This window comes from Chlamydotis macqueenii, chromosome 23 (assembly GCF_036417535.1).
Source record: "Chlamydotis macqueenii isolate bChlMac1 chromosome 23, bChlMac1.mat, whole genome shotgun sequence".
Classification (NCBI taxonomy): domain Eukaryota; kingdom Metazoa; phylum Chordata; class Aves; order Otidiformes; family Otididae; genus Chlamydotis; species Chlamydotis macqueenii.
The window spans coordinates 5,142,152-5,170,120 of NC_141578.1; the positions used below are offsets into that span (position 1 = coordinate 5,142,152).

Genomic DNA, 27,969 nt, shown 5'->3' on the forward strand with positions numbered 1-27,969 from the left:
ACCGTACGTGCTATTTATGATTGAGATCTCTGATACCGGGGAAGAAAATGCTGCCCAAAGGCCAGAGTTGTCTTTTGCAGAATTCCCTGGTTCTGAAACTTCCTGCAGCGTATTTTAAACATTGTAGATGTTGTTCCTTCTCCACTTTGAAGCTAATAAAGCAAATTATTTCTGGGTATAACTGCGGGCATAACTGTATGTGTATTTATAATGTGCGCGTAATAACAATTTACTTTCTCTCCTCTTCAAAATTCAATCCGTTTTCCTTTCAAACAGCTTTGCGTGTTTTACGATCACTGGAAGAGCGTCCAGTCGAAACGAGCAGTTTTGCTGGTTTGATGGTGCCAGAGCTGTGCGCGCTGTCCTCCCCTTGGGTGAGGAGCGGCATCCTCCTGCCTCGGCGGCGTTAGCTTGGGTTTGTTTTGGGGAGCCTGTGCTCGGGGTTGCTGAATGAGGTCTTTCGGTACATCTCGCACAGCAGAACGGCATTGTGCTCCAAGCAGACTGAAAGTAGGTAGAAAGATTAAATGGGAGTGAATTACTTGAAATGACCTAAATTGAGGTCTCCAGTGAGATTTGAGATTCAGTTACAGATCTGGAAATGTGTTGAGAGAGTACTGACCTTCTTTTTTTCTTTTTCTTTTTTTTTTTTTTTTTTTTTTTTTTTGTGTGTGGCTGGAAAGGCTGTGCTGCCTCTTTTTAAGAAAAGTTACTCGGACAGAGGAGATAATTGCGCAGTGGTTTTGCTTTTTTTTGTTTTTTTTTTTTTTGTTCTTGGTTGGTTTTTTGGAAGCAGCAGAATGACAAATCCCAGCATTGGGAGAATGAGGAGGCTGTGGGGTCGCGAGGCGCTCGCTGGTCCAAGTGGGGGAACGCTGCAGCTCCCCGCTCAACTGAAATTCAGTGGAGTTTATTGCAAAGAACAGTCCGAAACAAGTCCATGAACGACTCAAAGTTTGTACAGTCCTGGATCGGATTGTCACGGAGCTGGAACACATCTAGGTGTCCCCTCTTCTGGCTCCTTTCTCCCTTCTCTTTTCTTCCTCCCTGACTTCGACCGCTGGGAAATAGTTTGGGTAATAAGTCGGAAATAAACATTCCCCTGAAATTTCCCAACACAAATAAACAGGTTTGCTATTTTTAAGTGCCAGCTTTTTATGATTCTTCCAAAGTTCTTTTTGCTCCGCTGGGATTGAGTCTTGAATGAATGTTTTCTTTAAGATTTATTTTTAGGAGTTAAAGGCTTATGCGAACTTTAGTGCTGGCAGTCCTAGACGTCAAATTTATATTTTAAAATTTTTAAGTCTTTAAGCTGCCAAGAAGAAAGGCCAATTGAGAATATTGAAAGAGATGTTCATTTCGCTGCCGCTTGTACTGGATTTTGTTGACGCTTTTCTAGATCTGTGAGGAAAGCTTGGTGTGGAAGCAAACCTTCTCTGTTCCCACTGAAACTGAGCTTCAGAGCTTTATGAAAGTTTTCAGTTGAAAAAGGAGAAAGTTTGTGAACGCTGAGTATTTCTCGTGGCGGCAGAGCAAGCAGGAAACACTCTTCACCCCCGACAATCTGGGGCCGATTGCCCAGAATCGGCGTGTTTGAAGAAGGGGAAGAGTGTGTCCAGCGTGGAGAAAAATCCGCTTTGCCTCCTTGGTAATTAGGGTGGACATAAAATTTTAGCAAGTGCCTGGCTCCTGGGTGATTTAATTTTTGACGTGCCTTGGCTTGGTTTGAGGTTGGGCTGTTCACACCAACACGTTTCACAAAATGGATGTTCTCTGCGTGGCGGTGACAGCAGGTATGTCTATTATTACCGACGGTTAATGATGTGGTTACTCTAAATAAACTAATAGTGCAGACTGTGTTTCTTTCATTGCCTAAGTTAATATTTTTATACACCTACTAGTAACTTTCTGGCGTGGGGTGGTTTTTTGGGGTTTCATTTGAGGTCTTTTGCTCAGCATTTTTGTAGCTCCGTTCTGTAACCATCCGCTCCGGCCGTGGGAGTGTTTAACGGCGAGCGGTGGTTCCTCCCTACGAAGGCTTAAAAATGCCCCTGAATACCACAGGCTCGGGGCTTGAACTCGTTTTTATCAAGCCAAGCAACTTGTTAATAGAGTAATTGCTGTCGTTTTGATTTGGATGGAGGTTAGTTTCCATTTTCTCCTGTTGGCAGGGTTGTTGGAGATGAAGTGAGAAGTCCAGAGAACTCAGTAAGTGGAAGAGAGCTGGAGATCAGTGAGTTCAATTTTGGGGGCTGGGTTTTTTCTTTGCTTTCTAAAGGGTTCCTTAATTATATTTTCTTTAATATACTGTTCATATGTAGCAAGCTGCAAATTGGGAATAAGTAAAGTCTATTTTAATGAGGGAGAAGTCAGTGTGGATGACTCAACCTTCGTCTTCTTTAGATCCCAATTCAAATCCATTCCCTTCTTCTAGCGACTGAAATGTCACCAAATGTTCACGCTGTTGGAAGCGCTGGGAGCGACTCCTGGCTCCGGGATGGATTGCGCCCCGCTGCCAAAGGTGGTGGGCTCCCAATCCTCCTGGCAGCTCTGGCGGAGAAGCCGGAGCCGGGATGGGGAGTGGGAGGATGAATCACTTTTCTGCGCCTCTGGACCCAGGCTGGAGCTGGGAGGAGCTTTTGGCTCTGGGCGGCTGCGCGTAGAAGAAGAAATCCTGCCTCGGGTTTTTGCAGATGTCTTACAAGCACTGAGGCTGTGATGGGGCTCCTGGGGCTTAAGTAGCATATTTTTTTAAAGGCTAATATTTCTGTGTCAATTACAAGTTAAAAAAAAAAAATTGTAGGAGTAACCCAAGTATGTTATTTTGTGAATGGAGTATCGCTTCGTAAGTAATTATGAAGTCGTACGGAGCTGTGTGCAGTTTCCCTAGGCAATGGCGTTCATTCCCAGTATGTGCCTACTGGCTTTGATATTTTTTTGACTTCCTCACAAGTGATGGAGGTGACCTGGCATTGTCTTGTTCTTGGAAAGCAGAGGCGCAGCTGTGGCTTCTGATTTCAACTTGTGCTGTATGATTTTGCCCAGTTTCCGTAGTACTCATCATCTTCATCAGCATGGGTGTGATGCTGAATCAGAGCGCGTAACAGGATTTTAGTACTTTTACAAACCTCCTCAGATAATTCCATAGAAAATCACTGAATTGCTGGCTTATTGCAGGCATACTGGGAGGCAGTGGTTGTACCTGGGATGTATTTACTGTAATGAGGGCAATTCACCACACAGTCTTCCTTCCAGAGCCCTCTGCCTTTATTTATCATGGATATAATCCTTAAAACCTTAATCACCTTGAAAATGCCGGCAGCCTGGATGCAGGAGCAGCCGGCTCCCGTTTGGAAGGTGCTGGCTTACGGGCACGCGTGTTGTCCTGTGCAGCTCTCCAGACCTGCGCCAGTGCCTTTCTTCTAGCAAGTTATTTCCTCAAGTGCCGTTTCTAAATACAAGGTCCACTCTGCACTGCTCAGTTAGTATCCGTCCGTATCAAAAGACTGTGTTAGCTATGGCTCCCCATCCAGAGCTGACGTTCAGCGAGAAACGTGCTTGTCAGATACTTTAAATGGCTCTCCGATGGGGAGGCGGACAGCGAGAGCACACAATACGGGCAGCGCCGGGTGGCGGGGCTCCGCGGGGCTGTTACTAGATGACAATAGCCGGAATGAGAAGCCGTAGACGCTGCATCACGTCTTGGCCGTTGTGTGCGAGTGATGTTTTTGATTCGGAGAGCCGGAGGTCTTTCAGGATCTCCTTCTCTTGCACGCCTCGTTGGAGACCTCTTGCTGTTTTTCTTTGCTGGAGACAGTGGAGGTTCTGAAGGAAAATGGCTGCGAAGTGGCTGCTTTCAAAGCAGGCTTACAAATTCTGCTTGCGTGGGATAAGGTTTAAGACTATCTACAGGCTGTACGCATTTTCCCCGTTGGGTGCTCCGAAGGTGATGGTTTTTGCGAAGACGAGTCAGCGGTGAAGTTCAAAATGATATCTTTTTGTTAATGTTCCTGTTTTCAAAAGGAGTCTGCGTACGTGCTGCTCAAAAGCTGAAAACTCCCAGGGCTGCGGAGGAAGATGATGCAGCTGAGTGGAGTTCATCTTGAACTTGGCTAATGTCAGAAATGAAGAGGATTTCTTGGTGTTTTGCAGAGTGATGGACTGACTCAGCTTAGGAGTGACAAAGCCTTAATTTTTAAGGAGGGGGCTTTTTTGACGGAGCAGGTGTAAGTTCTTTGCGAGGAAGCAGGCCGTTCCTTTGTGGTTTCTCTGGCGCAGGTTACTCAGCTGCACATCTCGGCAGACGTGTCCGTGTAAGAGCGCACCTCGACTTCAAGGGCAGGCAGTTTCTGACAGCTGTATGGGCCAGGGAAAGAGAGAGTGCTTAAGTATTTACCTTGCAGGATAAAATCTTGTTTGAAGCCATAGGTAGACAACTGCACTGTGTTTTTCCCAAGATGCGGTGTGAAATGTCTTTTTCAAGTCTGGCTTCCTCAGTGTGCCCTTTTCTCTTCACCTTTCCAAGCTTTAGAGGAACAAAAGCAGCAGTTACGCAAACTGAACATCGCTTTTCCCGGCATCAGGAGGAGGTCCTAGAGGACGGATTTGCCAGTTTCACAGTGATAAAGGCATTTCTGTCATGTATGATCCTACAGAGTGGAACATCTCCTAGCGCAAGCTCTCTGGTCATTTTTGGTCTCCTGAAATGATGTAGCTGGCACCTAATAAACAATCTCTGCTGTCCCACAGCACTGAATGGAATTTTATTACTTGAATATTATTTTAATAGCTCTTTACCTGACTTGTTTACAGAGTGAAACCTTGGTCTGTTTCTCCATCAGCATTGTATCCTGTTTTCTTCTGTTTGGTCTGCAGTTCTGTGTGGCTATTTAATGATAATTGATCTTTGATTTTCAAAAAGTAAGTTGAGCCCCAAAGAATACTTGGCAAGCATGTGTTTTAGGACATCTGAGCATGTCAGACAAGGAACAGTTTTATTGTAAGTTGTTGACGCAGTTTTGGAAAAGAGGGAACTGAAATCTCTTGAGGAAAGAATTTTCTGTTAATTCTATTTTGAGTATATTGTGAAATCAAGGAAAATACAAACTAATATTAAACATAAAATTTAGATAGTTGGGTGTGCTGCTGCAAGAATCAACCCTTGGGGTGAAGTGTGGTGATTGGGAGAGTGTGTCCATCGGGATCTTGCACTGATGGCCCCTTAAACTGTGCTGAAATGCCGTTTTTGAACTGGACTGTAAGAAGAAATACTGAGCAGAGAAGTGGTGGGGTTAAACCGGAACGTCGCTTAGAGTCATCCCGCAGTGGTGGGGGTTTGCTTTGAAACTCCTCTTGGAGGATGGTCGTCTAAAACCCTCCCTACGAAGTGCAGGGGGAAGAAGCAGTTTCTTTTACAACCTCATTTTTAAGCGTGGGGCTTTTTGTAAGAAAGCTGCTGCGTGCTTCTGCTTCCAGTAGCCGTGGGCCTCGGCCGTGGGGGAAGCAGCTGCTGGCGCCAGGCACACCGACCTCTTCCTCAGCGGGCTGGTGAGTTTGAGGAAGGCCATTTGCACTGCTCAGTATGTTGCTGATGCAAGCTCCAAATGCGGAGCTCTTCTTTTCGGTCCGGTCCTTCTGTACGTCGCGTATGAGGATGCAGTTTTTGAGGAGGGGTGAGGTGGAAATCTGTCGCGCTGGCCTCGGATTGGTTTGACTCCTTCCCATGCAGTGGTTTCGTAGCTGTTCTTTAGAAGATTAAAAGCTGGACATCCTGTTCTTGAGGAGGTTCTACACTTCTGGCTTGTGGTGTAGGTTACTTGTAAGTAGGAACGCTGCAACGACTGGTGCCTTATGCTTATCTCGTTAGCGTGATGGCATTCCCAGTCCAACCCAGAGTAAACTTCCAGCCACGCTGTGGGACAGCCAAGTGTAACGTCAGCAGCTGCGCCGAACCCCGTGCTGTTCAGCGAGGGGATTGTCTCACAGTTCTTCTTGGTTCGCCCTGCCTGCAGACACGGGGGGAAGAGAGTGCGAGGTTCGGGGCGGGAGTCTCGGTTGCCGTAAGCACGGGACAGGGCAAGGCGCAGGCGCGAGTCCTGCGGTGAGATGGATCGCTGAGTTGGTGCACGCAGCATTTTACACTTGTGTTCGTGCTTCCTGCGCAGTGATACCGCACTATCACCAAGTGCCCTTCACTGCATTCCTTGGTGTCCTTTATCCTTTTGAGATGATGCTGGACGCTTACTAGCAAAAATGCACCTTGATTTATCCCTTTTCTCTTTTGGTTTTCTTCTACATAGTGTCCCTTTGCTTTCCCCTGAGCCCAGTCCTGACTTCCACCTCAAAGTATTTTACCAACAGAAGTCATTTACCAGCAAACTGCTGGAATTTATTGAATGAAGAAGACCAGGGTTCTTATGAATGCCATACTTAAGAACAAGACAGAGTGTCTACTTTGCTTTTCCCAAGCTGTATTTTTTGGAACTGCAGTAGTGTGTGTAATTCAGGACTTGAAAGCTTGCTGACTGACCACTCGCTCTTGCTGAAGAGCATCTGTGCTCGCTCACGTGCTTGCAATCCATTTTCTTCAGGCAAATAAGCTGATTGCAGCCAGTTTTTTTTTTTTAAACGTAATTCTGTTCCTTTTTAATTACAGCATCCTCTGCAGATGTTGGACTGTCATAAAAATGAAATGTGGAAACCAATGCGAAGTTGTCGCGGCTTGCTCCAAATTTGAGACAGTAATTAGGCTGTTGGGGGAGCAGTGGGAAGTTCCTTTGACTTTATCTGCGTGTCCTTTGGCAAATGATGTATGGGCTCGTTAATGGGAAAGGCAAACGTGAAATGAACTGTATTCAGTGGTTTATCTGTATCGGTGCGTCTGCTCAGGCAGATAAAGATAAAAATTACCCGGGATAATCTAGTCTTAAGATTTGGGTTTTTACGTAGTAGCTGGAGCCATTGCTGACTGCTGTGAGGGGAGATCGAGGTAGGAACGAGCAGGAGTACCTGGGGTCTGAGTGTTTATTTTCTGGTTGGGGAGGAGAAGCAGTGGCACAGCACTTGTGGTGGGGGATTGCCGTTGTAACCTAGAGAAGCAGCTGATGGAGGTGGACTAGAGGGTCCAGAACGGGTCCTGCGTGGCAGTAACTTCAGGGAGGGCATCGATTCGTTATGGCAGACGGTGACTGGATCCTTTAACGGCTCTTCAGACCCCTTAGGACTGTGGGCTTCCTCTGACGCCCAGAGCGTCACCCGCTCTCGAGTTTTACGTCTGAAAAGGTTGAAATGTAAAGGGAGAAGTCGTACGTGGATCCCAAAAGGACACGCGGTTCCTCAGCTCTGCCTACTTTCAAAGATTTCTGGCTGTCTCTTAACACGTTCGACAGATCGTTTTGTGTAATCCTGTCTGGCAATTTGTTTCAAGATGTTGGGTTTTTTTTTTTTAAGCTCTTGTCTGAATGTTTTGTCCAGATGGTCTCGGTGTGAGTCAGTCTGTAAGGTGCGGTGTCTCGCTTTGATAAGGTTACTGGCCCTGTCCACAGAGCTGATGGCTTTGTAGCGGTAAAGGAACCGATCTCTCCTGCTAATGGAAAATTGCCCTTCTTTCTCTTTGACCGAAAATAGGGCCAGAGCGTCTGAAGCGTTCACTGCTCGCTTCCCACTGTAAGCTGTTCCCATGTTCCTGCAAAAGTGTTGGATTTCAGATGGTGATAACAAATCCATCTGTCCTGGCTCTTTGCAGGAAAGTCACTTGATGATAACGCGCTGCCACTGCGAGAATTTACAAATGCCAGCCATTGCTTCCTGGCATTAATCATTTATACAGGGAATGAGCAATAAAAGAAAATGAAGTGTCTTGTATTGATAATTCATAATTCAAAGATGTCAATAACTGGATTTCCTAAGTTATCGGAGATGCTGTCAGCATAGAAATCAAATTTAGATAAGTTTTATTGAAAGTTACACGTGTAACTTTATCAATGGGGATTCTACTACACCCTTTCTTTTCTTGCTCCATGTTGTTAAGACAGTATTATTCATACCCCGCCTGACATAGGCTTTTGTTAAGTGTATGTATTTCCAAAAAAAACCCAAAACAAAAACCCCCTGAGACTAAACAAAATGCTCCACTCTTTGGCATTTTAGTGAAACTGAGGAAGGTGGGTGTTCCTGGGCTGCCTAAAGCTCTGGACAAGCCAGCGTGCCGCTGAAGGGCTTCTGGAGAGCGACGTTTCCTTTCTCTAATTCAGAGTGCTTTTTTTTTTTCTTTTTTTTTTTTTTTTTCCCCAAAGGGAGGATGGAGAGAGATCTTGAAGTAAGCTGAACCTGTATTCACACTGAAACTGGGAACGACCGGCCCGTAAAATAGCTGGCACTCGAAAGCCTCCTGGCTGTTTGTTCTGTTCCTGTGCGGGGCTGTTTGGTGGGTTGGTTTATTTGGGCGTGTTGTTTTCAGTCCCTGGTAAATGAACCAACATAAACATTCCTCGCAGGGAGGCTGGCGGGAGAGCCGAAGCCGAGCGCTTCGCTCCCGGCTTCCACGTTGGCTTTGGCTGGAGCCGTACGGAGCCCGTTCGGGGCAGAGGGCTGGAGCTCCCACAGGCGGGGGAAACCGTCACACCCGGCATCTGGATTGCAACGGTGAATCCTTTGGTTTCCTTCTGTCCCAATGTTTCTAATAAATCTTAATTTTTTTTTTTTTTTTTTTTTGGTGGCGTTTTCTAGGGACTGAATTGGTTTTTGTGGAGTTGCAGTAGGCGAATGAGGAATGAAGCGAGTTGCAAACCAGGGCTGGGGTAGAGCTCGGGCTGCGCAGCGGAGACGCGGTACGGCACTTGTCCTGCCGGGATCCGTCTGCTGGGGAAACTAAAAAATTTCTAAAGTCAGTACTTTTGGGAGTCCAATCCAAACAAAAAAAGAAGAAAAAGGGGAAAAAGGAGTCGTAGTGCAGATCTTTAGGGGTTTCAAACCTCTGAGGGTAAACTGGTGAGGTCAAATTTTGGGGACTGGAAGCAGAAGCATTGGCCAAGCGTGGAAACTACTGAGGTGCGGCACAGTGGTCCCAGTTCCTGCTCTTGCAAACGTGAGGGGGAGCCAGGACATGAACCCAGAGACAGCCTCGTGCATCCCCGCGATTTTTTTTCCCCGCTTTCTGTGAAATACCCCAGCCCTGCTGCAGCTCGTGGTCGTGCCCGTCTCCCTGCTGCTGGCGAGGCTCAGGGCAGGTCTCTGCAGATGCTCCGGTTTATCAGACGTCTTTACACCCTTCTGTTTCTCGGGGTGTGGGCAGCAGAAGCCAACATCCACCTGAGGTGATCTGAAGAGTAAAGCTCCTGGTTGCGGACTCTGCTATATGTCGGGGATGCTGCGGCAGAGCCTCTTGCCTGTCTTCCCCGTCCTTGTCCTTTGAGGAGCGCGGAAGACAAACGTTTCTTGCCCAATTTTGCGCAAAAGGATTTTTTGTTCCTGCCTTTTAAAACGTGTGTGGTCGTCAGCTTTGCTCTGGTTTCTACATAGAGGGAAGAGCTTTCTGATGTTGAAAGGTGCTGAAGGACTTCAGTTTCCTAATGTGGTATTTGTTTGTTTGTTTTTTTAACGGTGATAATTTTTGGTATCTAGGGGTTGAATTCTTCTAGAAGCATGAGATCCTGCAGAGCTTTACCTTTTGTGCCGCTTTATCCAGACGTTTCTAACAAGCGCACTTTCTCTGCTTTTGACCGGTATTTCAAGCACTCTGTAAGAGCAGGATTATTTCCTTCCCTCCGTCCCCGCGTCCGTCTGTTTGATAAAAAGGCTCCTTTTGACTTCTGAGAAGTGGAAGGAAATGACGCTGGGCGACGTTCTGCTTTCCAGTGAACACGTGCTTGCTGGCTGCTGGACGGGGTGCTCGGTTTGAGGGAATACCTGGTTGATTCTGCTACCTCATCCGAACTGGGAATTTCGGATGAGATACCAGATGAGTACCTGGTTTGTGTCTCGTACTCTGGCTTCAGCTGATTCAGAGTTATATAGAGTAAAAAAAAAAATGGGGCTTTTTCTTTTGACTGTTAGTCATCTTTCTACGTGGCTGCAATTTGTGTGGTGGGTTGCCTCGCTGTGTTTCTTTGGAAAAAGCTTTTTCTGGGAAGTAGGCAGGGGAGCTGGAGGGGAACAGAGAGGAAAGAATTTTTCAGATGAAGATTTTAATTTTATTTTTATGTCACAAGTTACCTACTGTGCATGAACTAGGCAGGATCTTATACATCTTCCGAACAGCGTATGTGGTACGGTTTGTTTTTATTAAACTTTGAGTATTTCTAAATGGTAAAAGATGCGTGTGTGTGAAAAGGAGAACCTGAGTTTAATGTCAGTTTTCTGAGAAAGGCACATGAGAAATACCCAGCTCCTTGTTCCTGGTCTGGTCCAAGCTCCGCTGGTTAATGGGCGTTGCTGTAGCTGACAAAGAACTGGGGAAAAAAAAACAATCATTCACAGAATTTGAGCTTTGCAGGCTCTGTCAAATACTCGTTTCCCCTTTTTACAAGAGGTGCTGTAGAGTAAAAATACAGCAGTCCTCCACTTACACAGCGGAGTATTTACAGCTCCAGAGGAATGCCTTCTGTGTTTCCTATGGATGTACAGGATACCTTTGCTTTCATTGAGTATTCCTGGTGTAGACTCCTTGTGAATGTGAACAAAGACCGAGCCAGAAAGCAAGATGGAGACTGGAACAAGATTTTTTTTTATTTATTTACATAAACTTGGCTTGTATCTGCTGTTTCTCAGGTGTGCTAAATACGGATTAAAAACAATGCTCCAGTTTGATTTCTTACGTGAACAGTTAATATCGATTTATCGTAAGCTCTCATGCCAGTTTAGAGAGGTGTTGCTTTGATTTTAGGAATGGTTTTGGTGTAATGGCAGGTGTGATTACAGTGGGGAAAATAAGAGGCTGCTCTGGTGGAAACTGGCTCTGTCACCAGTGTCGACTGGTACCACAGGCAAATAACTCAGACCTTTTTGATCTTGAAGTCATCTGTGAAATGCCTGTAATGATGCTTATTATTCATCTCTCCTGGAATGTTTATGGTTAATTAATAGTTCTCAAAGCCTCCCAGAAACACGCACGGCGGTGTCTCCGCCGGGCCTGGCAGGGAGGCAGTGATGACTACGCCGGGCCGCTCAGATATATTTGACTCACCTTGTTGACTTCTTTGGGCAGTCGTCTTCCTTCTCGATGGACTGAGAGCCTTCCCCGGTGTTCCAGCGGGAAGGGAAACGGGAGCGTGAGGAGGAGGGCTGCAGACATCCCTCATGGTTCACTTGTACAAGTCTCCGGGCTGCTGGCCTGCAGCTGCCTTGGGCGCTCGCTGGGTTGTTCGTGACCGACCAGGTGGGTCCGTCCTCGCTGCCGCGTGATGGTCGGCCGGGAGAACCGGCCTGGGGTCTCCTGGGGACCCTCGGCTGCGGGAGTTGGGAGGTGTGCCTTACGGGAAGGGCTTTGGGTCTGATGTCCGCTTTTGGAGAGCGGCGGTTCCCAAGGGTGGTCGGTCTAAATGAGACCGAGGGTCGGGCGGGGAACATGTTGGCAGCACCAGGGAAAGGTGTTCGTTTCCATGGCAACTTCAGGATGCCTCTGGAATAGTGGCACTAACCCCAGGTTATCTTTCACTGTTAGGTATTTAGCAGATTTTAAAATGAAGCCTCGTCCCATTCGCTTCTTTTGTATTTTTAAGAAATATTCCGGGTAAATTGGTGTTGGTTCTTTAAAATGTCAACTTAAACACAAAGCAAGGATGAAAATCGTTGATGCAATTCAAAAACCAGCCCCGCATTTCTGTCTTCCCCCTAGCTGCCTAGTACATCCATGGGAGCTGGCAGTCTACTGGAAGCGATTTTGAAATTGAGTTTACTGTGCTGTACTGGAGAAGTGTTTACATGCCCTTTTTGTTCCTCTTCATTTATTTCTCGACCATTTGTGCATGTTAACGTGTTAGTTACCAAAGAGGAAAGGGAGGAGAAGAAATCCTGAGGTGAAATTAAATTAGACACCAGCATTAATCATTCTGTTTGTGTCTCCAAATATGTGACATAATTCATCAAAAGATTTTGCTTTCATTGAAGATGTTAAAACATGAAAGTTCTAAATTGCGACTTCTGTTCTGGCAGTTTTATTGATTTGAAAAATCTACTTGATCTTGCTTTGCGTGAAATACTTGTGTGTAAGAGTGTAACTATCAGGTCTTACGATTTAGGAAGAAGTAATAATTTTTCATGTTAATTCTGCTTCTGGGTTCTTACATCCCAGTATCTTCTGGCACTTCCAAACTTTACTTAACCTTTGGAGCGCCCTTGACAGATAGAGAAGTGGAACATTACAATGTCAAATGAATGAAGTTTTTTGCCGTAGGAGCAGAGGCGGCTCGGAATGGGCTCTGGGGGGTTTGGTCCATCCCTGGGCTGTTTTCCCAAGGAAACAATTAGCACTTTGGAGGATTTCACGTGTCGCTGTGTGTATGGATGCTACTTCCTCACCTATAGATGTTCCTGTGTGTGCACGCATGCGAATGTGGCAGCCTAGTGATGTATAGCCTAGAGGGAGTTTAATTTGGGATTCCTGACGTGGATTGGGGCGGTAGGAACATATGGCAAATGCCAGAAATAATGATCACGTTACACGTTTCTGATGAATAATTCAATTCAGTTTTGTACTGTTCCACCATTAAAATAAACCCCGCGCAATGTTTGCAACTGAAGCACCTCAAGAAAAAATTTAGGAAGGTGAAAGAAGCAGTTGTTTCACTTCTGTTCGAATCACCACCAGAAGAGGAAATCTGAACGTTCAGTTAGGACCGAGAGAGATGTGAGCTCCCGGGCTGGAGCCGTGGCTGTTACGCGGCTCCTCTGCGCCGTAGCAGGGCAGCAGGCTGCAGGAGGAGGAACCGTGGCCGTGAAGGGTAAAACCCACCTTTCTGAACTCGGGTACTGATACCTTGTGTGCAGAAAGGGTAGAGTGAAAGAATATTTCAGTGTCACCCAAATATTTTTGAGCTCTTTTGAAAAGATTTCTGCCGTTGTCCCTCGAGGGGAGGTCTTCTGGGGGGCGGGAAGTGAATCGGTACCCACATCGCCTGTGGAATTGGGTGTGCGAAGGCCTGAAGCCAGGCTACGGGAGTTGGGAACGGAAAATTTATCTTTTAACTTCTGGTTCAGGAAGGTAATGGCATAGACCAAGGCTGACTCTTCCTCAGAGGAGCAAAACAGAAGTAACCAGCCCTCTTTGTCTTTTGTTGCGTCTGAACTAAACCCCAAGATCGTGCTGATAATCTGCGTTTTATAATCCACGTTTCCAGGTTTTGGGGGCTTTCATGTGTTTTATGTAATGCGTAGGAGAAGTACTAGCACGCTGCAGAAGGATGAAATGTACAATGATCCTGCATCTCCTGCTTCATGGTGATTTTTGGGATGTAGTTCGAGCTGCGTATTTTTCTTCTGTATTTTTTCTGGCTCCCTTCAATAAGGTCTGGTTTTCCAAACCGCTTCCTGTGAAGCGCAGTCATGATAGCATCAAGAAATTAATGAGGCTGGTCTGGGGCAGAGCGGTGTCCCGCAGCCCCCGTCTTGCACGGGGCTGGAGCGTTTCCGAACCGCGGGGCCAGGGCCCGCGCACCCCGTGCTGGCGGAGCTCGCCCGGGTCGGCAGTCTCCTAACTCCGCTTTTGTCGCACGGACCTGTTCTGCTGTCTCTTCCTGGAGGATTTCCATTCTAGAATAAATAGACGTTTCTGTTGAGAGCAAGCGCCAGCCTCTCCCTTGACGGAGGGATTTGACCTCCTTTGTGCAGCGCGAAACACCGCAGTACAACATTCTTCATTCAAATCTCCTCCTGTTTTGAAACGAAGGGCCGTGAGTACCTGGCTCCCCTCCCTCCTCTCCCCACGCCCGGGTGGCTCATTGCTTGCAAATGAATTAACGTGGTTTCGGAAGGGAGTTTCTGTACATTTCCCACACTTTTTGGTCAGCCTGATTAACTCTTGCACTCTGCTCCGTGAGGAAGCCCAGGGTTGATGGTTGCTTGTGAGCCTTTCCTGGGCTTGATATTTTATTCCTTCAGAAGTTTTTTTGCGGTGTTTAAAATGTGAAATAGCGGTGTCGGTAGTGTGCTGGTCAGTACGGCAAGTGTTGGAAGCGCAGGGTGGTCGGGGAGGAGAAACGTGGTCCCGGGGCTGGCAGGGGAGCAGGAATTAAGGTTTTTTTTTCGAAGTATGAGCGCCTTGTGCAATGCCTGGTGGAAATCCCCACTCCTGTCCTCTCCCAAAAAGGATCCGGAAAGTTACATTTTTAGTGGTAGCCAGCCTTGGTTTCGTGATCAATGGGCGTAATTTGATTGAAGATGCGTCCACGATGCGCTCAGCTTTATTCCGTTCTGCGTTTATTCCCTGCTGGTGACTTCCTACAACTGGGAGCGCGAGTCCAGGCTCCTGGCACTTCTCACCACCTTTCTTTTAGCACAGCAGAGTTTGAAGAAAGAATCTCTCCTTTGTGGGAGAAGGGTTTGAGCGGTCAGCAGGAGTGTGCGATGAAGAACAGCTGAGAGTCTGGTGCTCCAGGGAGAGCACCGGTTTGCTCTGGGCCAGGAAGGAAAGGGCATTTAAAGGAGGAAAAAACTCCTTGTGTTAAAAACACTCACCAAATTCTTGGCCATCTATTCAGAATTGGCTTTGTCACTCTGCGTGAGAGAAACCTGTTCAAATAACTTTTTAAAAGTTGTTTGGAGAACATATTATTTCAGGTTGTTTATTGGGCCCGAAGCGATTTCTGCCTCCCAGAGCACACGGGCCCTCGGGATGCTCGTTACTGGGGCTATGGAGAGTTCCTGAGCTCCAGCTATTTTCTGAAATATGTGCTGAAAATATGAACTGGCTGGTGGATATGTGTTGCTTTTGATTACGCTAATAGTCCATGTGTCAAAAGGGCTTTTAAATCGGTCATTATATAAATCCATGCTGCAAACCAGCGCTAAAAAGCAGTTTTGCTACTTGCCCGTGCTATTTTATCCAGCATGCAGAAGGTGGAAAAGCATAAGCAAAGGTTTGTCTGAGGTTTTTTTTTTTTTTTTGGCTTGGTGTCATCTGGGGGAAACCTTTAACTGAGCACAGACAATCCCAAAATAGCTGTGACACTTTGGAAGGCAGGAGCAGTTGTAGTGCTTTGCTGCTGATGCGTCAGTTTTGCATTTTCGTTTACTTGAAATGTATTGCTAAACTTATCTTTGCTCTTGAATAAACAGCGGTAGAACCTAAAAATATAATATTGCCCCATGTATTTAGGTGCTCCCTCTGTCAGGGTTTGATGCACGCGATGGATGAGTTACAGAGATGAGGACTTTGCGCGCAGGAGTTACCCACGCTCTGCTGCTGGGACTGGGGCTGGGAATCCTGCACGCGCTGGTTTAGTCTGGATTCTGGTTTTAAACATCCTCCCTGAAAAGTCAACAGCGTGGATGGTGGACTGCGTTTTGATCGTAGCAAAGGAGACTTTCATGGCTATTCCATGAGACCGGAAAAAATCTAAATATTTAATTTGAATTCCGCATGGATTAAATGCCTTGGCGACTTGGTCAACATGTTTAATTGCATAATTTTGAGCATTTGCTTAAAAGCTTTGCAGATCTGAAGCCTTGCATCAGTTTGCAATCTCTGAATTGCAGATGAGTGTTTGGGCATGGAAAGCCAATGTAAAGGCTTCCTGTGTTCCATGGGGTTCTGGTTGAAGGGTGCTTAAAATCAGAAGTTTTCCAAGGCGACGGAGGCGTTGCACAACTGTAATAAAGGCAGAAAGCACCCACGGCCTCGCTCCTTCTGTGGTGCCTAGGGAAGCTCGTAGACCCGAGTAATTAGTGATGCAAATACGTTCTGATGCAGGTATGAAAATGAGATGAGTGTCCTCAGCACTTCACTGAGACGGAGACCAGCCTTAGTGTTTGCTTTTAAGCGTGTCTCTCATCCTGCTCTTCGACTTCATTCATGTAAAACTTGGTGCATTCATCTCGCACATCAAAACAATTTTATTCCTCTGTTTCAGAAAGGATTTCAGCCGCTAACAGCTACAATTCTGTCTGTATATTTACAAGTATAAAATGATTCTTGTCAGTGTGTGGTACCCACTGCTGATAGCTCTCAAATAGGTAAGGAATATCCTATTTTTTAAGGAAAACTTAGCTTTTCCAGGGCATGCATGACTGGATTATGAACCTGAACCTCCCTCCTGGATCTGGTCTTAAACCAAAGACTGTATTTCCTCCTCTTATATAATTTTCACTTCAAAGCCTGCTTTTCAGATTATCATTCAGATTTTTAAGGCTGTGATGATCAACAGCTTTCGGCTAGCAGTGCAGTTTGTTCCCCAAAATTCTTGCTGTTACTGTATAAAGGCTTTTCTCAGTCACTGAACCTCCCAGCAACAGCCGGGGTTGTCGGGCTGCTGTCTGCCGTTCATTACAGCCCTGTTTGCAATCACGTACCAAAAAATATCGAGGGACTTTTCATAAAAGTACAAAATCTTTCACTTCTGGGGTACAGCCTTTCTTACATATGCTGGTAAGGGAAATGTGAACAATATTTAGCAATTAGTGATATGCTGGGAATGTGTCAAAATATGTTATCCGCTAAAACATTTATCTATTTAAATGGTTTTAACCTTCACTAGAAGCTGTAGTGTTGGTTGTTTTTAGTTTTTTGAAACTGAATGGAGTGTTAACTTCAGACTGAACTGTGATCTTACCCCGAATTTCTGTGGGATCGGTGAAGGGAGGCGGGTGGGTGCCTGTGCGGCCGCCGCCATTCCGCACCCGGGTGCGGGGCAGCTTTCAGGGCTTTAACAAACTCATCACAGAGGAGGAGCAAGATCTGAAATTACTGCTCGAATCCTCTGTACGAAGTGGAGATTTGTTCATTTTGGACTGCTTTGTCTTTCATGCGGTCCCAAGGAGCCGGAAAGGTAAGGTTGTGTTAGAGCTGTGCGTGCAGTGTAGTGCCCGGTGACTCCAACCCTTCCGCGCGATCGCTGCTGGTGCGCTGGGTGGGACTCCTGGAAGGCCAGGGGTAGCTGAGCGACACGTGGAGATTCTGAGTCTGCTGACTCCCCCCTTAGCAATTACATGGTTTGATTCTGTTCTTCTTTGATTTTGGTGTGCCTCCTGCTTGTATTTATACGGCATTAACCGGGGCGGGGGGACCGTTCCTCGCAGAGCAGCCCTGCGGGACCACTACGTCAGGGCGAGAGCGGGGAAGGTTTTGGAGCTCGGCTCCGCCAGTCGGAGCGGATTTGTGTGGGTGAGAGGATCGCTGGTTAGTCTGGGCGGGAGCTGGGGGTTGGTGGTGTTCTGTTTTGTTGTCATCCCACTCCTTTCCCAAGCTTGTCATCTTTTTATACATCACGGCATTTGGGATAGGGCTGGGAGCGTCTTGAGAAAGCTACAGAGCGGATACGTGGAGATGTCGCTAGATAGGGAAAAGCAGCCCGGGCTGCTCGTGCCTTCTCCTGGTACTCGGTGCTCGCAGGCTGTGATTCACCCTGTTGCTATCCAGTTCAAGCTTATCGCTGGGAAGGGTTGAAACCCTGCCTAGGGAGATGATCCTGCTTGGAGCAGGAGCGTTGCTCAGACTGCGTGAGATGACTGGGCAAGGGAGTCTCCTGGGGCTGAGTTCATCCTTCTAGCTCTCTGCATGACCTACCGAAGAATGAACAAGTGGACACAGAAACTTCTTTGTTTCCGTACTTACAACTTTAGTTCATAGGATGCTTAAGCCAAAAAAAAAAAAAGTGGAAATTTTTTTTTTTTCAGAAGCTGAACATTGCATGCTGTGGAAGAGCAAGGTACAGTTCCAGTCAGTGTGTGTACATCCGTGTGCTCTGGGTGTAATTGTTCTATGACAGCGCAAATTCCCGCCGGGAGCTTTGTAGAAACCCTCTCCTGTTTGGTGCAGTTTGAGAAGCTCCCGCTGTTCGGCAGCGGTCTGTAATTGCACCACAATTCTTATAATCTGCTCAAGTGTTAGGAAAAGTATAATCTCTTAAAATTAAGGGTAACTTACAGTTAATTTCTGGATCCTTCCATAGATTGTAGGGTAGGAGTGTTCCGTGTTTTGGGACGTTGGATTTGTCATATAGCTAGCCACCTAGCCACTCATCTAGTTCGAACTAGCGGGCTTTCTCAAGCAGAAACAATCAATTCATGAAGATCATCCATATTTGTTTTTCAAGATATGACCAGGTATGATGATAGCTTAAAATGTTGAGTGTCTGTTAACTTGCCTCTGATGGAAGCTACTGGTGATGGCCTTTCCGTGAAAGTGTTAGAGGTCCCATCACTTACACACCAGCATTTTATCCCGGGACAGTTACTTTTGTGATAACACAGTGTCATCTGTGCCTGTCAGTACTTCTTATTTGCTTCAAAGTTTAAACAGGAAAAAAAAAAAGTCAAATAGGTTATAAATGTTGAGAAAGACAAATGTGACTAAAATGCAGAAGGCAGAAGATCCTTCCCTACCCTTTGAATTCCTTAATAACCAGACATGCCTGCTGATGCGGCAGGGTATCTTGAAAAGGAAACTGCAGAAAGGATAAAAGTGAAATTACGCAGCTGTCTAGGGTTATACAGTACCCTGTCCCTCTGTGACCTAGGTGGCTTTCTGATCTGGTGATGGAAGTCAGTAAATACTTTGTTTTAGATGCTTGGAAAACTTTTCTGTTGCTCCTAGGGGCGTTTTAATCATGAAGTTGTCGGCCACGTGAGCTTGAAATGTAATAGAAGGGATTCTGCAATATAGGACAAGGCTTAGTGCAAGAGTAGGAATACCTGGTGTCTAATCCTGGTTCTACTACGGGTGTCCTGACCTTGAATTGAAGGTGCTTGTTCACCTTCGGGCGCTCGAAGCACTGGCAGCAGGAGCAGAGCCTTCAGGATGCTGTTCCTTGTCTTGGATGATCGCGGTGGGTGGGACCGCTAAGGTCTACACGTTTTAGAAAAGGAAAGGAAGTGGAAGGCTTTTTGGTGTTTAGAGTGGCTGTTAGCCTAATAACCTTTGAAAGTTAAAAGATGCAAAAGCAGTGAATTAAAAATTGAAGTGGTTGTTGTGACTGCGGACATAAGGCCCCGTGTGACGCGGTGACCTGCGGGTTATAGCACGCACGGCCTCCGACTCGCCATGGTATGCTCTCGGAGTAAGCCTGAAAAAAAATATCTGCTGCTTGTGTAAGCAGTGGGAAAACAAGCAGACACTTTATACTCCAGAAGGCCCAGTAAGCCTCAGGAAATTCCTGCATTCTTGATTTTATTTTGTGGCGAAGTGCTGCGTGGTGTGTTTTTGAAAGATGAGCAAGGTTGCCCTTCTCCAGCCCAGTGCCACCGCCTCGATGCGCTGGAGCTGAATCGCTTATTGTTCCCCTGCGGGCAGCCCCGTCAGCTGTCGCTGCTCCCCTCAAAACCAGAGATTATTTATAAAGAAAAAGCGCTGATAGCCCATTTCTTACTAAAGGAAAAGGTTTCTGGTTCCTCTTGCGGTTTAGCAGGAGAGCTGTGTGTGAAGTATCGCACCTTGAGAACCGAGAGCTTGAGCTTCGTTGTGATTTTATAATTAAAACATGTGTGCTCTGCTGATCTCCTAGTCTTGGAGCACTACTGGTTTTTTGGAAGTGGTCCTTTGTATGTCTGCTTTTTCTCCTGGAGCTAGTTTCTCAATGGAGAATGTGACTGACGGAGAACATCGGAGTTTGCCGGGCTGTCGCCCTCATCAAAGATCCATCGGTTGTAGCACAGCGAAGCGTGGGCGGCCGCGCCGTTACCTGGCTGAGTGGTGCCCGGTGTTTTCTATTCCTGTCTCAATCCTCCTTAAAGCATGGTCCCCACCGTCCGTCCATGCTAGGAGTGTAGCTGGCTTTTTCTGAAAAATAACACTGTGCAGATGATCAACCCCCAGGTGCACAAATACATCGCACTCAAGGAAGGTGTTTGCTGCGTCTGAATCCTGTGCCTCGTTCTTCATCTGCTTAGCAGAAAATGCCAGACCTGCTGAGGTATTTCCTCTGTGTGATACCTTTCCGTGGGTCTAGGAGCTAAGCCACAGCTCATTAAAATGAGTGTCTGCCCGATGACTTCTGAAAAGGTCATGGAGTTGTTTCTGCGTTGGGACCGTCCCGTTTGTTGGGGAGAGGGTGGAGGAGAAGACACAAAGGGAGGAAGAGCTTTCTGCTGCTTCTTGCCTTGAAGGATGTTCTTTCTTGAGCGTCGGCCCTGCAGATAAGTGCTAGGTTAAGGACTGGGCGGACTAAGTCACCGCAGCAAGGAAGCGTTAGGTTACTGCGCATTTTGGTGCTATTACCGTCTTGCTACCTCGCCGCCTTCTCTTTATGAAAGTCTTAGGAGCCACAGGTAGAGTGGTGTTTTCTTGTTTGCGTTTCATGGGACAAACCTGTCAGTCATCGGAGTTCTGCAGCTCTGTTAGCAGATTTGTAATTGGGGACCGAGCTGAACAGAGAAGATGCATCTAGCACGTGTTGAGCATCAAAGCAGGGAATTTTAAAATCAGTGCTAGCAGATCTAATGTACGTAAGTGTTTGTTCTTTCCCCCTGCCCTTCCCAGCCCCTGCTAATCCTGAAATACTTGTGTTAGCTGGAACCGGGCGAACAACAAAGGAATCTCCCAAATGCAGAAATCTCCCAAACTTGCGAGCAACGCAATACGCGTTTCCCCGGCGTGGCTCGTGCCTCCCTGTGCCGCCTTTCTGCCGAGCGAGGGCTGTGCCCTTGGGAGCGCTGCGGGGTAGGGGTTCCTCGCGGCTGGTCTGGGTGGTGCCCTGGCAGGAGGAGCAGAGGGTGCTGGTCCCAGGGGAACCCGCACCCGTCCCGTTGTGGCCGCCTGGTCCCAGGGGAACCCGCACCCGTCCCACTGCAGCCGCCCGGGCTGGGGAGGGGAGCGTAGCTGGGGCTTCCCCGGGCCCGGAGGAACGGGCGTGCTGAAGTGGTTTTGATTAAAGAAGTATGTGGACAACTCAAGCCTGTGTATTTGCTTGTAGTTGTGTTTCCTGGTGAAGAGACAGAAGTTTTTCATTTTCTAAAATTCTCTCCTGAGGAAAAAATAAACTTGACTGGCTTTGCCCGCACGTTGCAGTTCTGACTGCTCCGTTTTGCTGTGTGATGACCTTGCTGCCTGGATTTTCTCCTCACAGTGAAAGCTACAGAAGCCCCTGGGCACTACGGTCTCAAAGAAGTGGTACTACCAAATTTAAATGCTAGTCAAGGTCATCCTCAAGCTTGGAAAGCTCCCATTTTTGCGGACTTTTTTTTTTTTTTGGCAAGCCTAACTAGGAGCAGTATTTGTATACATGTGTTTTGGGTTTTGGAGTCCCTAAAATAAAGGTCCATGCTTTTTTCATTACAAATCCTGGAGTCCCTGAAACTCCTCCTGCAGCACGACTCAAGGGCACTGATACTTGCGATGCACAGCAAGAGTAAAGCGCTCGGAGGTCCAGATGCTTTGCTTTTCCCAGGGAAAGGGACAGGCATACTGAGGGGGCCAAGCTGGCCTCTATTATCACGTATTTCAGGAATTAGCAATGAAGTAGTTGATTAAAAAATTGCATTTGCAAAGTGCTGCGTAGCCATCTTCAGTTGTGGTGACGAAGTTGCGGGTGCCTGCTGTTGCAGTGCATAGATAGAAACAAAGCTGTGCGTGCTGAAGACCTGAGTGCTACTTATTTTATTGCCGATACTGAATTCGGCTTGGAACACAACATCTCTGAAAACCTGTGGAAAGAGCAGCGATAACAGTCAAGCAAGAGCAGGCGTTTCTAAAGTTGGAGTGCTCAAAGACCTTTAGATGAAAGTGCATCTTTTTATTGTTTTTGTGTTGAGTTGATTGCCTGTATAAAAACCAAATAACTTCTGCTAGCTGCATCACTGAATGTTTCTGCATTTTTGGACTAGGACTGATGCATTTTTGTGATGTTTTCTTGCCCTGTTTGTCCATCACTTCACTATTCTGTCCCTCGAATTCAGAATCAGTAAGATAAGCAGATTTAACAGCCTGGCTTAAAGGACTAATGTGAGAAGTTTTTATATTTAAAATGTTTGAAAACTGTTTGTAAAGTATTGTGTTAATACAAATAGATCACTTCAGTTATAACTGTGTGTAATAATGTTAGCACCTGTCAGTCCTTTAGGCATAGATACGTTACTTGCAGATATTTTAAAAATAAAAATAATCTTCCTGGAGATAATTCCCTGATGGGAAGTGCTCTCTGAAGGGGTGTCTTTATCTGTTCCGATGGCTTGGTTTGTAATGAGAGCTGCACGGCTGGAGACTCAGCAACTCACCGAATCATCCAAAACCGGTGCCCCTGGGGAGTGCCCCAGTATGTGCGATGTCTTGTTTCTGCATCAAGAGCAGTCTGCAAAGGAATTTGATAGAAATTCCCTGAAGTGACTTTCTACGCTGACGTGGGGTATTGCAGCGTTCAGCCCTTTTTCCAGGCTGAGATTCAGTACATTTTTAGGCAGTGACCGCTTCTTTCTGATGCCAAAAGTGCACTTGACACTTGTAGCTGATGCACTCCTCAGCAGTAAAGCTTTGCTTGTAGATCTGTGCACCGGATTGCCGCTTGCTGGATGGCTTTCCTGCAGCCGGCGCATCCGAGATGCACGCGCCATCGTTTTCTCTCTGCAGATATAGTTAATCATCATAGAGCTTTGCTGATGTATTATTAATGAGGGAATATATTTTAAACTATATTTTACTGGAGAATTTTAATGGTGTTTTCTCTAATGGGATTTTGTTTAATCTGTAGTGCTTTTATTTGTTACAGAGATCCGTGCCCAGTTGGTAGAGCAGCTGAAATGCCTTGACCAGCAGTGTGAGCTTCGGGTCCAGTTACTGCAGGACTTGCAGGATTTCTTCCGCAAGAAGGCAGAGATTGAGATGGATTACTCAAGGAATTTGGAGAAGTTGGCTGAGAGATTCCTGGCTAAAACTAGGAGCACCAAAGACCAGCAATTCAAGTAGAGTATCTGCCTTTTGTTTTTGCCCTTTTTTTCCCTGTAGATGTGCTTGCAAGGATAGGATGTAAAAAGGGAGTGAATGTAGGTACCAGCACTGTTGTGAATGTCAGAATAAAATGTTTCTCGAATTTGTGTTCAACGCTGAATCTGTTTCATGTTCCTACATAGCCTGCTTGCTAGCTTCCTTTCAGGAATTCCTGGTAGGTCGGATGTTGTCAGTGGGTAATGGAATGGTAAAAATTGGCACGTCGAAAAGGAGCAATTTTCCTGGGAAGGTGGGCAAAGCTATACACCAGATTTGATGGACAAAGCCAGGATTTCCTTCAGTGTCAGTGGCTTTGGTCTGGTTTATTTTAAGAGTAACTGTTTCTAATCTGTTATATGCTGTGATTTGCCATTGCAGTTCTGTTTTCAATATCCTACACATACTTGTGTAGGATTTGAGTGTTGTATCTCTGCTGCTGCCACTTGAAAACAGTAGATAAGGCCAGCAGTACTTTGAGATAGAGCTATGCCGTTTGTGGGGGGGAATCCCTAGGTACTAAGCTGAAAGACTCAATTACAATTTACAGATGTCCTTAATGACAATTGTCTCACCTGCTTGAAACATTATTTACAGGTAGGTCTGACCTTACTGCTTTGGATGTTCCTCTGAGTTAGGATGACTAACGTGTATCGAACGTGGTTTCATGGATTCAAAGCCTTCTGATTTACTGCTGTCTCCTACCCGGAGGAAGGGACACAGGTCCTTTTTGTAGGAAGGGGGGTGCAGGAGAGGACCTGTGGGTGAGGAAGGGGCTGGTGCGGGCTGCATGGCACAGAGACATCAGCCCAGTGAGCGGGTGGCCAGCACAGAGCCACAGCCACAGCTCTCCTGTAGCTGACATCTGGGCAGTGCGCAGGCTTGCCGGGTTTTGTTGTCAGGGCAGCAGCTGGGGAAAACACTGAGGAAAAGCAGCTTTGGGATCTGAATCACTTCTGCTTTGGACGGATTGGTCTGAGAGGATCCATCTGGGTCTGCCTCCACCCAAAGTGACCCTCGCTTTCAGCATTGTTTGAGTCGGGCCATTAGCTGTGGCTTTGTTTTGTTGCTGTTGCTGTGTTTGGAGGGATATAGGGATACATCCGCTTTCCCTTGCCACTGGAAGCTCTTTTTGTGAGAGCCATTAAGTAGGCACCATCTCAGTTTCCTTTCTGTACAGCTTTGATGTCGTTTACTTCAGTTCTCGTTTAAAACACGCATTGTGCTACGTTCTCGGGAAAGCACGACTCCCAGGCAGAGCTTTTTGACGGGCTGGAGAGTAGTTATTCTGCGTATCTAGAGAGCTGTAATTGGTAACTGTCTCATGTATTTTTTTTTTCTTTTCCTTTACTGTGAAATTGTTCTTATAACTATAAGCTGTGCATGTTCTTGCACGTGCCTTTAAGATGGCACTAAAGAAATGGTGTCTTGAACTAAAGTTCTCTTCTGCATTATGATTTGGTCTCTTTCTGTTTATTTTGTTGTTATTCCTGGGGAAAGCGGAATTGATTTCCTTTGTATTACATGATCTGAAACATCCCATCAGAATCATGTTTGTATTCAGATGTCATTGTTGGAAAGTTGTATATAGCTTATTTCTATTTTGAGATTTAGAGAGAATTTTTAACACGGAAGTTTTTACCGTATTTGAACAGGATCCTACATGGTGTCATGCTTCATGTGAATTAAATATGCTGGCTGTGATACTGCAGGTTTTAAATTTTTTTTTCTTTGTTCTAATGCATTTTCCTTGCTGACCCTTTCTAGGCTTTATAAAGTTGTACCTGGAGAAAATTGACTTCAAATATCCTAGCTATTGAGTTTGGCCTGAATTGGACAGGTGATTTTATCCGCACATGATCTTTCACTTGAATTTCTGAATTAAATGTCCATACTTTCCTGGTCAAGGCCAGGGCATTGCCTGAAATAGTCTGAAACCTATTACTGAGGCTCGGTTTCACTTCTCGCAGAGAGGGCTGACACTGCTCAGGCTCCTGATTTCACTTACGTTAGCAGCAGATAGCTCCTAGCAGAAAAGCATCTTGCTCTTGGAATATATTACCATGCAAGGTTTGAGTTCCAGATGTACAAGGTGTTAATTTGGTCAAGAGTTGGAATAAGGGAAAAAAAATAACTCGTAAGTGTAAGGCTGCTGCGTGTGCGGGCAGCATTTGTCGCAGCAGGAGTGCGGGGTTGTGAAGCCGTCTGTCCTGGGCAGCTCCATCTATTACTCATTTGGTCGTTTGTCTACTGGCTGTAACATTCAGAAATGTGGCAGAATACCACAGGGATCGGAAGCAATTCCAGTTATAATTACCTATCCCCAACACTGAATAGCGAAGAGTGACTTGGCTGGTATCTCTTCTGCAGATGCGGAAGCTGTAATCTCGTTTGGAAGCCCCCAGAAGACCATTTGATCAAAGCCAACCATCAGACCTCTCCTCCTGAGGAGCCTGGTATTACATGACTTCGAGACGTGCGCAGGCGGGTGGCTACTCTGTAATTGCCTGGCTGTGACCCTATAAATACACAGTAATAGCATGTTTTTCCAGTAACGTGATAATTATGTCGGAAGGTACCGTATCATTCGGTGAGTGCTTACCATGTCACTTGCCGGTTTTAGATCTCGTAACGCGCTGTCAAGGAGGAAATCTGTCAGGCGGTAACCCTGTAATTTGCATGTCCTTTCATACTCAGTAGCTATTATGTAATTGCCAAGTTGCTCCGAACGTGTTCATTTAAGGGGATGCTGTCAAGGGCAGGAGGCTTCAGCCTGACCCCTGGAATTGGGTTGTGTGGCTTCCTCCACCATCCGTCTCCAAGCTGGTAAAAGCGCACGCTTAAAGGAAAGATCACTGTGAAATGCAGGCTTCTGTTGGGTTTTGAACAAATGCATTGCACGGGGTTTATTTTTCTTAGTTGTGGCCACATCACAAGCGGCTACGTTTTCCGCACGGGTTTTGAAATGTAGGTGGTTGGGACGTGAGGGCAAACTGCGTATAGCTGGTGATGGGCTTAAAGGCTGCTTGCGCATTGCACAGTGTGCATCTAGCTTCGCTGAAGCTTCTTAAAATGATTTACAGAGGTAGGTGTGTGTTATTCTCATTTTATATCTCCGAAGAAGGGGAACAGATTGGTTTAGCCAAGGTGACATACGAGTTGATGACAGTTGGATATATCCCAGGTTTTACTTGCTTTTAACTACTCTGCCATGGCTGTTGGACCTCGCTTTGCCTATTCTCTTTTAAAAATGTTTTTCCAATTAGAACAGACTATTAAAGGGAATAGTCATATTAAATGTATGTATTTGGTAAGGCTTCCTCAGTACCCATCGGTAAATATCCTTGCACGCTATGTAAGGCCTGGACGAAAAAAAAATATGTATTTCACACCCCAAGTCTTATTACCCCTGGTTACAAGAGCTTGATGGTCACAAGTTTGATGTAGTCATTGCTCCTTAAAGGTTTAACTAAAGGTCTCTTGTGTAGCAGTTAAATCAGAGCCCCTCTCCCCAGGCGTCTGCCTTGCCCGTGGGGTCCCGGGGGTCCCTGCAGGCAGCAGTGCTGGGTGGGGGTCTGTCTGACTTCCATCCTCAGAGGAAGGCTCTCTCCCACTGCCGTGAAACCCTGAGGCCTCTGACTGCGGACTTCAGTTCTCCTATTTCATGTGATTTTGTTCTAAAGGTGTTTGCCTATTCAAATAATCAGTTAACAATATGAAAACCGTAGCAAACCTTGAGTGATTCCTTTCAAGGGAGAAATTGGGGGAAAAAAAAAAGGAAAAGAAAAAAGGAAAAAAAAAGAGAGAAGGACAGTGCTATTTTAAGGCCGTGTTTTAAATCAGAATTATCTTTGGAAGCAGGATACTGAGTAGCAATTGTCAGCTGGAGAGCTGGATGTCCAGGATATCCCAGCATGAAATTCAGATGGCTTTCTGGCAGCCTTTGCCTTGAAGTAGAAGATGCAGAATAAGTCTGGCAACCTTCAGGCTGAGCACTTGTAAACAACAGATGTTCATAACTGGAATCTTTTGGAAGAGAAGGGCAGGGAGCAGCATGTATGTCCATGCTTGTAATTCTCAAAATTTGCCGTTAACACTGAGCTGTGTCAGGAAGGCTTTTAGGGGGAAATCGAACGTTGATTTGAATGAGCAGCTTGCAGAGAAGTTCAGCTTCAGTTTCCTTAAAAGTGAAATGTTTCCTTTAAAAAAGGGGTGATACAGACTGTGAGGGAGGTGTCGACAAAAGCGTTTGCGTCACGTGGACTTCAGTTACATCGTTGTTGTTATTATTATTATTGTTGTTATTGTTATTATTGTTACTATTATTGAGAAATAGTGTCATAGGCTATCGTGACCTGTGATTCTTTTTGATGGAGCTGAGTCCTGAGCATTTTTTTCCTGAGTCTTCCAAATAGCGATGTTTGGAGGATTTTTTCTAAGCATGAAGCATTCATTTATTCAGTGACCTCGTTGAACCTGGAGAGCTCTGGATACATCAGCAGCGAAAATTGATGTGGAACCCCAGGGAGCATCTTTGTGGTGTTTTTCATCGTATCAGCCATCCCAGTATCGCACTGCGCTGGTTAGTGTGATTGTAGCTACTCTTGTGGAGCACAGAGGACAAAATTCGGACAGATTTGAAAAAGAATATATAGAAACAGTGACATCTCTGCTCTGACGCTGGGTCTAGCTCTAGCTCTGATGGTTTGAGGGTGGACTTGGCAATTGCACGTGAAAAATGACTTTTTCCTCTCTGCCTTCACCTCGTACCTCATCTCAGCAGGTAGTTTAGGTGAGCTGGGCGCGAGGTCAGTGCTGCAGGGCGTGCGCCCTACCGAGCTGAGGCCTGGCCCGCGGGTCGCTGGGGTGGGAACGTGCCTACGGGACACCGCGCGGAGTGGGACGGA

At 46.2% G+C, this 27,969-nt stretch overlaps 1 protein-coding gene across 6 annotated transcripts in view; it reads left to right on the forward strand.

Moving 5' to 3' along the window:
* The window catches only part of SRGAP2 (SLIT-ROBO Rho GTPase activating protein 2), a 106,401-nt gene that overhangs the window by 13,699 nt on the left and 64,733 nt on the right, over positions 1–27,969 (forward strand). For 5 of the 6 annotated variants that reach the window (XM_086765458.1, XM_086765461.1, XM_086765460.1 and 2 more), the window contains one exon: positions 22,848–23,040. The exons of the other annotated variant lie outside the window; for it this stretch is intronic. In XM_086765458.1, the coding sequence (XP_086621584.1) occupies positions 22,848–23,040 (193 nt within the window). The remainder of the gene's footprint in view (positions 1–22,847; positions 23,041–27,969) is intronic. 6 annotated transcript variants of the gene reach the window in all.